General features: G+C 48.1%; 2 protein-coding genes across 2 annotated transcripts; one reads left to right on the top strand and one right to left on the bottom strand.

The window, feature by feature from the left end:
* Positions 1-13: 13 nt before the first annotated feature.
* On the top strand, positions 14-2,990 carry slc7a6os (solute carrier family 7 member 6 opposite strand). Its single transcript, XM_047041948.1, has 5 exons — positions 14-263; positions 859-1,236; positions 1,473-1,679; positions 1,877-2,009; positions 2,136-2,990. Exons 1-5 carry the CDS (start codon positions 69-71, stop codon positions 2,261-2,263), a joined length of 1,041 nt encoding a protein of 346 aa, XP_046897904.1. The 5' UTR covers positions 14-68; the 3' UTR covers positions 2,264-2,990.
* A 72-nt stretch (positions 2,991-3,062) lies between these two features.
* On the bottom strand, positions 3,063-10,737 carry slc7a6 (solute carrier family 7 member 6). Its single transcript, XM_047041947.1, has 11 exons — positions 10,613-10,737; positions 7,864-8,400; positions 7,222-7,347; positions 6,746-6,890; positions 6,491-6,614; positions 6,263-6,366; positions 5,955-6,051; positions 5,564-5,713; positions 4,969-5,152; positions 4,674-4,733; positions 3,063-4,194 (listed from the first exon to the last, which is right to left on the bottom strand). The coding sequence occupies exons 2-11, from the start codon at positions 8,345-8,347 to the stop codon at positions 4,025-4,027; spliced, it is 1,644 nt and encodes a 547-aa protein (XP_046897903.1). The 5' UTR covers positions 8,348-8,400; positions 10,613-10,737; the 3' UTR covers positions 3,063-4,024.
* Positions 10,738-11,040: the final 303 nt, after the last annotated feature.

An 11,040-nucleotide genomic window follows, 5' to 3' on the forward strand; every position in this document is an offset into this window, starting at 1 on the left:
CTTTACATTTACGACAATACGCACTCTTTACGGCAAGCAAAGAAGAACCATCTAAAACAGACTGAGCAATGGATCCAAACACTACCATTCTCCGGGTGAAGAGAAAGCGTGGCACCGACCCTGCAGATGCCTTGCTGCTGGCCTGTAAACGCATCCGACCGGAGGGGAATGATCAGCAGCCCCCCGGGGAGACTGTACCGGAGCCAGATGACACGGAGGTCGAGAATTCGGTGTTCAAACTCGTGGCGACGGTGGCATCTCAGGTAGGAGGGCCTCTGTCAAAGCCACGGTGTCCCGTGAGCTTGATGGAAGGCACTTACTAGTAGAAGGCTTTGTTGCACCAGCTGTGACAGATGACTGAAATGCTCCGTGTATTTGTTGCTTATTAATGTGAGTTATCCCGCTAGTGATATTGCATGTGTGGCGTTGGTATGTGGAACCCATAGTCGGTTAGCAAGTTAGCATACATGTCAGCTTGTGTGCATTGTGTTGAAGGGGTCTGTTTATTTTGCTGGAACCGAACACGGAACTTTTTGTCAGCCAAGCAGTTAGCCTGTCTGACATGTTTGGGTCCAAACTGAACAGTAGATGGCTACCTAGCTAGTTGATTAGCTAACAAGATGGCGAGTGGTTGATACTAACTATTGTCAATGTATTATAAACGATGGGACTGCATCATTTTGAAAATATACATCTAGCTAACGACACGTGAAAAGCGTTCGAAGTGGTCTTAATATATTACACTGTGAGACAGGCACGATTACCAATTTATCTGCAGGTTAATTATTATGTTAACATGACGTGGGTGTAATTGATTTCCAATTAGGTAATTCAACTAATTGATTTGTGTGTGTCCAGGATGCTCCAGTCCAGACCCAGGTTCGTGAAGCCCTGGCCCGCCCCCGCGTAGCCCACGCCCTCCGCCCCTCTGCCACCAGTTCCCAGAGGATCATGGGAGATCTACGGAGCACCAAGTGGAGCACTCGGCGAGACGAGCGTTACCGTATCCTGTCGAGCCACAGAGCAGGTCTGCCGGCAGAGCGGCCAGCTCCAGCATCCTCCCCGGCCCCGGCCCCAGCCCCAGCCCCTGCCCCACCTTTGGCCCATATTGAGGTTCCAGGTAGGGGAAAACGGGCTGGACTGGCGGGTTCGGAGGCTGACTGGGACTTCGGGCAGGTCCAGGTGTTTGATCTTATCCAGGAGGATGCAGAGACGAACGACAAGGGCTCCAGCAAGGTGAGCTGGACTTGGGAGGTGGTTGGAAGCCCTGAGAAGGCGACACAGCTTCAGTCTGCAGGGGCTGCACCTATACAGCTCCTTGGCCATTGACAGCATCAGTGTATTATAAATCATGTTTGGAGTACTTGGGTGGTTTTCACTTCTCTCGTCTGTCTCTCCACACCTCTCTCTTATGTTTCTCTACCTCCTTCATCGTCTCCCCCTCTGTCCATCTCCCTCTCTATCTCTCCTAGATGGTGACCTCTGACCCAGAAGAGATTATGTGTAACTCCATGAAGATGATCCGAGAGCATCTGAGCTTGTCAGGGGAGGGACCGGGGGCGGAGCATCGTGAGCGGGAGGATGATTACGTCTATGACCTGTACTACCAGGAAACGGCTGCACCCGGCTGGATTCAAGATATCCTGTCTGTCAGAGCCTACACCGATGAGGGCGAGCTGGTACGACAGAATTGAAACAATCTTGTAATTCATCATCAGTAGATGTTCCCAAGTTGAACGCCTGAGTCTGTAAGAACATATTTGACTATATAATAAACAATAGGCTTTAGTAACATTGAAAGCAAGGCAGGAAGTGGCAAACACTGGACAGGAAGTGATGAACACAGGTTTTGTTCTCCTTGTCTGTGGATGTGTAGGTGCCGGACCTGGTGGTCCACGAGGAGGAGGTGTACGAGGATGAGGATGACGAGAACGAGGAGGGTAACTGGAGGAACGACTACCCTGACGAAGACAGCGACGAAGCTGGAGACCGGGAGGAGCGATACGGAGGTACTGCCTTGTTTACCTGTCAGCTGTGATGGAGTGGAGGTCCAGACTAAAGTGGTCGTTTTGCTGTCCAGACCAAGGGGGTTGTGTTACAGTCCGTACTAGAGTTGGGTTGTGGTTGTGTTCCAGGCTACTGGGAAGAGGAGCACTCGTACAGTAGGCGGAGCTGGGAGGCGTACCAGAGGGAGATCCTTCACCAGCTGGGGAACCACAACAACAACAATGAGGAAGAGGATGAAGATCGAGACTCTGACTGATCTCCACTGCAGAACTGTGGCTGGTTCACAGAGGCCTTCTTCAGAAACCTTCCTAGCTCCCTACACCTGAGTACACTAGAGTTGCAACCTTCTTTCCTTCCTAACAACCCCCGGTCCCCTGACATGGCTGCATCGCTAGCGCTGTAGACTGCCACAGGTCCACCTGTCCAGGCATGTTTGATCCTGGATCACCTCAAGGAAGGAAGAAAGGAAGGAAGGGTGCGTTTCAAGGGTGTAGTCTAGTAGTCTAGAGAGTATTCAGACACGGCCCCGATGAAAGCCCAGCCTACTCTCCACTCCTCTCAGACCTGCTCACATAAGCCTGCAGGGGCTTGGGACCAGGGTTATTTTTTAGTTTTATTACTGTGCAGGTGTTGAAGTGGTGTGTGAGTGTTAGTTCAAAGTGAATGAGGTAGTTATGTTGCACATGTTTGTGGTATGCTCTGTAGGCTTCTTGTTACCACTGTGTGTTAGTTAGGATGGTGTGCTGAACATGGGGTGTTTTTCTGTTTGCATTTGTGCATGGTTGCGTGTGTGTGTGTTTTAAGAGTTTGTTGGCTTGTGTAAGTGTGTGGTAGTGCATAATATGAAAGTGTATCATGTGTGAGTGTGTGCTCCACATTCTCCTGTTGTCAGACTGTTGTGTTGTGGCTGATGGATGAAGAGGACATGTTTTGTAAATATGTAGATGTGTAAAGAAAGAAACCAATAAAGCTTTCAAAATAAATTAAATCTTCTGAAGACTTTCAGTGTTATTATTAACATGAAACACATTGGAATAATATATAACGCCCACTGGTTCTGTAAAATATGTTTTATTGATAAACTATACAATAAATTTGATAAAACTATAAAGACCAGGTCATAGACCTATTTGATAGAAAGCCAGGTTGTCTGTAAGTCAGACTACCGTTGTGGTGTAGAGCCTATTTTAACAATGAAACAAAACTAGTTTCACTGTTGTAACCAATAATGTGATCAGGAAGTCACATGATCCAGAAACCCCCCACACATATGCTCTGATTGTCTGTTGCCAAAATAGCCTATCACCCTGACACACCTCCACACGTTATCCATATTGGAGCCTTGATTGCTACAAAGTCTATATTTCATGATTATTTGTAGATCTGAAGGTTTGGGTTTTGAGCATAGCCCTTCGAGAGGAGGGAGTAGAGTGGACTGTACTGTACTGTCTGACTGGATCAAAGATACCATGTCTGTGTACACACATGGTAACACACATACAGACACAACAAGCATATGTTCTGTTCCAACTCATGATTGGATAAAAGTGCAATGGAAAATACAGAGATCAGTAATTATTATCATTAATTATTTTAATGGAAATGTTTGGGTTGTTCAGGACATCAGGATGTGGGCAGTTTATTCAGAGGTGAATGACATATATCTAATATTTCTACATCAGAGGCTGATGCAGAAGGAAACCACCACGAGCAGCTGACACTCAACACACAACGTGTTCCTGAACCACTAACCTAGCAGCTGACGTAAACCTGTTTCATCCAGACAAAGAAGTACTGTAGTACTTCTTTGACTAACCCTATATCTATAATACATTTATTTTGTGTGTACTGTATGCCTACAATACATTATTGTATGTATTTAATATCAATAATGTGTGTTTATTGAATATATACTACACTGTATATCCGTGACAAATATGTATTTATTGTTAATGTATACTGTATGTCTATAATAAATATATATACTGCATTGTGTATACTGTTTTGTACTGCATTTCTATGATTCCCTGTCTAATGTCAGTGTAAGCTGCCCCCCTTGACTAGAGCACAGCTCCAGATATATCTGTAAGAGGCACCTTCCCTCCACCCCGACACACGGTCTCCCATCCTGACTGGGTCTGAGTGGGCCACACCCTGACCAGAGGGTTACCTGGAGAGAACAGGAACCTGCAGAAGGAGAGGGCTTCAATGCAAAGGCTTCCATTCAGTTTCCCTCAATGACCTGCCTGGGTCACATAGGGTCACACATGACCTGTGACCTGAGTTCTTGACCACCCTTGCACCTCAGTGGCCCGTAGTTTGCCCCATATGGCACAAAGAGTCCACTGTGTCATTTCACTGTAACTTGTGTTAAAGTATTTGAAAGAGAGTGTGAGGGAACATGTGTGTGAATGTGTGTGTGTGTGTGTGTGTGTGTACACACACTTTATACCGTGCACACCTTATTTACTATTTGCCCCATGTCCGTGTGTGTGTGACTGAGTGTAAACACATGTACATAGTGTTGTCAATTGTAAACAGCAGTGTTTCAGCTTGTCTGTTTAGCCATGCTGTAAAACAGTCATTGGTTGCAAAGGATCCTGGGATATGTAGTTGAGTCCTTGAGGTTGTAGTCATGAAGGCAGTGTCATGGCAGTCCTACTCACTCTTGTCCAACTCAGTCAGAACACAGAAGCAGGTATACTGGGTAAAACTGGTGATGGCATCTAGAACAACAGAGAGAAGATGAAGAAGAAGAGAAGGCAGAGTGGGAGAAGATGTACGCATATAAGAGAGAGAGAGAGGTCAAGTTTGACCCTCTTCATATTTCAGCTACATCACCTACGTACTTATTAAGAGTTTAGAGTTTTCAAGGTTATGAACATTAGGTTATTTTAGAAAACAAGGTTAAATGTAAAGGCTTTCAGGGGAGGGTTGAACGGGTGCGGTGAGGTGACTCACGGAGCATCTTGGTGACGTAGGGCGGCCGGCGGTCCTCGGGGAGGTGGATACCCAGGAAGTAGACAGGCACACCGGAGAGGGCAATGCCGATGCCTATGAGGGAGTTGATGGTGTCGCTGTAGAGGGGCACTGCCACCAGGAACACGGTGCACATGCAGAACACCACGGGGTACAGCAGCGTCAGCTGGGGGGCGGGAGCACAGGCGGGAAAACCTCCAATTATGGTCTCATTTTGATGAAGTGCTTAATCCAGATGTTTGTTAATAAGGAGGCCGGAACAGGGTTGTTCAATGTGCAGGTGGGTTGTACGTACAGGTGAGGGGTGTGTGCAGGTGGGGTGTACGGTATGTGTGTGCAGGTGAGATGCGTGTGTCCCCTTAGTATTAGTTAGTATTACTTCATTAGACTTTAAACTTTTGGATATCATAGTTAGACTTGTTTAAACTTAGACCACTTATTTAAGATCTACTCCTATATGTTGAATGTATGCATCTTCCTGACAAAGTCAATTCCTTGTCTGTGCAAACTTTCATGGCGATTAAAACCCTTTCTGATTCTCATTCTGGTGTACAGGTCTGGTCTGTGGCTGGCTAACCTTGAGAGGCCTGGGTCTGTCTGGCTCCTTGAAGCGCAGGTAGATCTGACCTGCGATGGACAGCCCCATGAAGAACCAGTAGCTGAAGCTGTAATAGTTGATGAGCTGGAAGACGTCCTCCACCGTCAGGTAGACCAGGGTCATGGCACACTGCCAGGTATCCGCACACAAACACATACGCAGACAGGAAGACACAAACAACTTCTGGTCTGACAACGTCTTTGTTCTCTGACAGGACACACCAAGAGCAGATTCTGATGAATACCACCATGGGGCAGTACAGCAGAAGTTTTCAGCGGGGTTTAAAGGACAGGATAGATGGTCTAGGGTAGAGGGTGGAGAGAGTACGTGCGGGGGGGGGGGGGGGGGGGGGGGGGGGGGGGGGTCTTACGTTGAAGAGAAGAGCAGGTACAGGGGTGTACCTCTCAGCATGGATCATGGAAAGAGCATCAGGGAGGTGACCTTCACGAGCTCCCACGAAGAACAACCTGCAGGTCCACACAGACACACAGACACACAAGCTCTCCGTTGAGGGCTCGGTACACATCAACACAGGATGGCACGAAGGGAAGCCTGATCAAATGACGCTGCTGCCGTGGTAACACTACAATTAGAACACCCATAAAGTTTAGGGTGCAGAGTGTCCGTGTGCAAGGGTGTGGGTGGAGATGTGTGTGTGTTTGTGTCTGTGGAGGTTACCTGGAGGCAGCAATGATGGAGGCATTGAGTCCTCCGTAGCAGGACAGAGCCACCGCGATGGGGATGGTCCAGCTCATGACACCCAGAGTGTGGTCTGCAAATGTCTGCGGAGGAACACAGCACAGCAGAGTCACACAAACACGGCACCTCCACACGCACGTTCCACTGTGTCTGAGTTTCTCACAGCCAGTGGCAGAGCTCCTGGGGGTGGTTGGTTTGGCAACTCACCACGGCAACGGCGTCGCTGGCCAGGATGGCGCTCATGTCGAGTACGGTGTAGTACGCCACGTTAGTCATAATGTAAATCACCGTGACGATTGGCATGGAGATGGCGATGGACAGGGGCAGGTTCCTATGGAAACGAGACAAGAAGGTTATTCGGGCAGCCATATGAAATGGAAATGACTAGAATAGAACAAACAGTAACACATGAATGTGTTTTTATCGTAAAAAGCGTGTAAATATCAAGGTCTGTGGGAGGACCTCTCAGGGTTCTTGATTTCCTCCGTAACAAAATTGAGCGTGTCCCAGCCAGAGTAAGAGAAGAGGGCAGAGTAGAGGGCCAGGGCAATGTCACCAGGGTTCACTGACGAGCCCTCGAACGAAGCCTCAAAGTTCACTGTGTTACCTAGGAGACATGAGACAGAAGAAGTCATTATGGAAACCCTGTGGAAGGACGGCACTACATAGTTTAATTTACTGAATGTGGGCAGCATGTGGCAAGTGTGTGGTCAGTGTGTGGTCAGTGAGTGGTCAGTGAGTGGTCAGTGTGTGGTCAGTGTCTGGTCAGTGTGTGGTCAGTGTGTGGTCAGTGTGTGGTCAGTGTCTGGTCAGTGTCTGGTCAGTGCGTGGTCAGTGAGTGGTCAGTGAGTGTTCAGTGAGTGGTCAGTGAGTGGTCAGTGTGTGGTCAGTGTGTGGTCAGTGTGTGGTCAGTGAGTGGTCAGTGTCTGGTCACCCACCAAGGCAGAGCTTGACGATGCCGGTGATGATGATGACGATGAGCGCTGCCACCTTGGCGTAGGTGAAGACATCCTGGACCCTGGTGCCCCACTTCACATACGCAGAGTTGATGAATGTCAGCAGGCCTTAACCAATCAGAGAAAAGAGAGAGGCATATCAGTTAAAAACATGCATTTGACTTTTCATTGCTCAAGTGGATGATCATCAGCCGGCTTAAGCCAATCACAGGAGAGAGTGACACACGGCTGACCAATTATCAAGAGCTGAACTGATACCATTCCAACAATTTTCTGCATGTCCTTTGAGCATACACAGCAGCAGCAGCAGACCTGTAGAACAAGTTCAGACTGGTTTAAAGTACCGCGTCAAGTTCAACCAGTCAAAAACAGACACATAAGACAGCGTGTACCTTGCAGCACGTGCCCACAGACTGTTTACTGTGTGAGAGATAGAGGATGAGACGGATCGAGACAGAGACAAAGAGGGAGAAGAACGTGAGGAAGAACAATGCTGTGAACAAGCGTTTACCTGTGAGCGTCTATGTTTGGCTCAGTGTGCAGAGAGCATGTTAAAAACAAGCAGTAAGGACTCACACACACACACACACACACACACACACACAGAAGCAGAGAACTACTCACAGATGCAGGCGGCAGCCAGCAGTCGGGCCCCAGCGTACGGGGGCTCGCAGGTGGGGAAGAGCGGCTGCACCAGGTAGTTGGCGAAGGTGATGGCGATAACGGCCTGGCTGGTGGGCTCAATGATCAGCAGCGATGTCCACAGCCGGATGAAGGCAATGAAGCCTCCGAAGGCCTCCAGGATGTAGGCATAGCTGGCACCCGATTTGGTGATGGTAGTGCCCAGCTCTGCGTAGCACAGCGCCCCGATCACGGAGAACATGCCCCCGATGGCCCAGATGACCAGCGACAGCCCGTAGGAGGCGCTGTAGATCAGTACTCCTTTGGGGGAGACGAAGATGCCGGAGCCGATCATGTTGCCCACGATGAGGCTGACACCGTTGAGGAGGGAGATCTCCTTCTTCAGCTGCATGCTCTCTTTAGGAGGGGCCGGGGGCGAGGGGGTGGAGCCACCGTTCAACTTCCTGCTCTCTTCCTGGTTTTCCATGGTGATGTACTGCTATCAGAGACACAAGGCCTCTGGGTGGTGTACTACCTGCCCTGGAGAGAGAAGCAGAAAGAGTCTATGTCTGAGGCTAGATCTAACGGTCACGTCTAGGGGTCAGGGCTGGGTCTAGGGGTCAGGGCTGGGTCTAGGGGTCAGGGCTGGGTCTAGGGGTCAGGGCTGGGTCTAGGGGTCAGGGCTGGGTCTAGGGGTCAGGGCTGGGTCTAGGGGTCAGGGCTGGGTCTAGGGGTCAGGGCTGGGTCTAGGGGTCAGGGCTGGGTCTAGGGGTCAGGGCTGGGTCTAGGGGTCAGGGCTGGGTCTAGGGGTCAGGGCTGGGTCTAGGGGTCAGGGCTGGGTCTAGGGGTCAGGGATGGGTCTAGGGGTCAGGGCTGGGTCTAGGGGTCAGGGCTGGGTCTAGGGGTCAGGGATGGGTCTAGGGGCACCCCAGTAACGTACCGGAGTGCACCATTTAGGCTGAGGCCTCGCTCCGGCAGCCTGGGTTTCAAATCCGGCCCAGGCCCTTTACCACATGTGTCCCCTCTCTCTCTCCCCACATGTCCTGTCCTCTCTACACACATGATGTCTACCCCCAAAAATATAAAGGCAGTAACGCTCCTAAAAATATATCCGAAAAAAAAAGAAAATGAACCGGGTCTAGGGGTCAGATCTTGGTTTAAGGTGTTGGACTGTGTGAAAGGGATAGGGGCGGGGCAAACCTTTGTGGTGGGCATGTAAGGAATGTAATCAATGTTCAGTAGCTTGACTTGACATTGGGAATGTGTTTGTTTCGAGGTGTGTTTGCGAGACGCTGTCAGGAGGAATGCCTCGGTGCAGTGTTAGACCAGGCAGCTTCACATGCAGCACATGCAGGCTTCCCTGTTCTCAGGAGGCTCATATGAAAGGAGGTACCAGCCACTGTACACCCACCCATCTGGAGATGCTGCCAGGGCCAGGCTGGTACTGTGTGTGGGTAGACGGAGATGAAGCCACACCCCTGAGACTTCTGGGGATCTCCCAAGCTCTATCAACTCCACAGTTAAGCTCAAACCTGTGGCTGTAGAGGGGGGATCAGAGCATTGCTGTATGCCCACTCTCTCCTCTAGACACCAGATCATCATAAAAGAAGGGACCTGTGGTGCTATCACGATGGATACCACTGTGGCATGGCACACACAGGGAGAGAGTTAGAGAGAGAGACAGAGAGAGAAAAAGAAAGAGAGAAAAGAGAGAGAGAGGACAAAAGGGAGACTAACAGTGAAAAAAGAAATGAACAGAGAGAGAAAAGAGAGAGTGTGAAAGCCAGTAGATCAGCTCCCCTTCCTGTGCCTCTCTGCAAGTGTGTTCATTATAAGTAAATTATTTGTTCTTTTGTTAAAGGTACATGTAATAAAACAATACTTCTTTGCTGGGCTTTCATACACCTGTTTTCTCTCTCACTCTCTCACTCAATTTCAATTGAATTCATAAAAAAAAAAAATACAAAGCAGCCCACAGATAACACCTACAATTATTAACACATGTATAGCCAGTCAGTAAACTTAATCATCATCAATCATAAAACAAACATCCATACAAGAAATAGTAACAGATGTTTGTTTGTGTGTTTTTGTATAGGCTATGTGTGTATAATTACAAAACAAAATGCTGAGATAATGAATAGTTTGAACAGGCTTAAAAGTTACACTTGGTTAATTCACTGTCCTTCAAGTTGAGACACTGTAATAGCGTAGGCTTATTGCATTGTTGAATTGTTTGGTTTCTTTCTTGATTGCTTTAATCGGGAATTATTATGGGAATCGACCTAATTCTGCACAACATACATTTGTGGATTTTTTTCTCTGTCTCTCTCTCACACACACACGCACACACAATATGACCAATATCCAACAAGGTGGTATGGTACCTAGTCTACTTGAATATCTCGCTGGCGTTTGTAAGACAGCCAACCAACACCACAATGACTGCTGTTAACAACAATAACTCTTTTCTGAGGGCGTCTCGCTTGGTAACAAGAAAATCGAAAGAATCAGACACACTAGCCTACTGTACTTTGTAGAAAAATAGAGCGTTCGTCATATTTCCGCTTCAGCTTAAGACCACTTATTGTAAAAAAAATCTACATCTTGGAGAAAAGAAAAAAAAACACTCTTTGTCCTCGTACATGTACAGTAGCCTACAGTAGGGTAAAATGATGTGAGCTGTAAAGAATGTTTATTTGCGTACGAATTGAAACATTTGCCTTTGTCAAGTGTACCAACTTTGTCTTACCTTGGTCGTATTGTCCGTTTATCGGTGTTAACAGATTGCCAGGACGTCCGACCTCCGCCGCATCCTTTACCGAAAACAACCGGCTCTGACACAAGGTAGGAGGCAAACCACTTAGGTCACGTGACGAATATAGTCGAACATAAGGATCACGTGAAGACTTCCAAGAACGTAGTGAAGAAGACAACCGGCTGGTATCTTTCCCTTCAAAAAAAACACTCGCTGGAAGATTGTTGCTAGGGAAACCTTAATGTGACCAATTATGGCATATGGTACTACAACGTTCTGAACACCCTAGCCAGATATTTCAGTATGGTTTGGCTTAAGTAGCCTATATTTAGACTTATAATATTACGGTCGGAAAATGCACTGTAAAAATGCATAATCTTCATGTTAAAGAGTAGGCCTATAGAAGCGTGGCGGGGATTGAG

This window comes from Hypomesus transpacificus, chromosome 19 (genome assembly GCF_021917145.1).
Source record: "Hypomesus transpacificus isolate Combined female chromosome 19, fHypTra1, whole genome shotgun sequence".
Taxonomy (NCBI): domain Eukaryota; kingdom Metazoa; phylum Chordata; class Actinopteri; order Osmeriformes; family Osmeridae; genus Hypomesus; species Hypomesus transpacificus.

Bases quoted from the DNA above. Each gene is read 5' to 3' on its own strand.
- slc7a6 (XM_047041947.1), bottom strand. From the start codon at position 8,347: ATGGAAAACCAGGAAGAGAGCAGGAAGTTGAACGGTGGCTCCACCCCC. The intron at 7,348-7,863 runs GTGAGTAGTTCT...TGATTGGTTAAG, and splicing joins GCTGGCTGCCGCCTGCATCT to GCCTGCTGACATTCATCAAC. The intron at 6,367-6,490 runs GTGAGTTGCCAA...GTTCCTCCGCAG, and splicing joins CCAGCGACGCCGTTGCCGTG to ACATTTGCAGACCACACTCT.
- slc7a6os (XM_047041948.1), top strand. From the start codon at position 69: ATGGATCCAAACACTACCATTCTCCGGGTGAAGAGAAAGCGTGGCACC. The intron at 264-858 runs GTAGGAGGGCCT...GTGTGTGTCCAG, and splicing joins TGGCGACGGTGGCATCTCAG to GATGCTCCAGTCCAGACCCA. The intron at 2,010-2,135 runs GTACTGCCTTGT...GTTGTGTTCCAG, and splicing joins CCGGGAGGAGCGATACGGAG to GCTACTGGGAAGAGGAGCAC.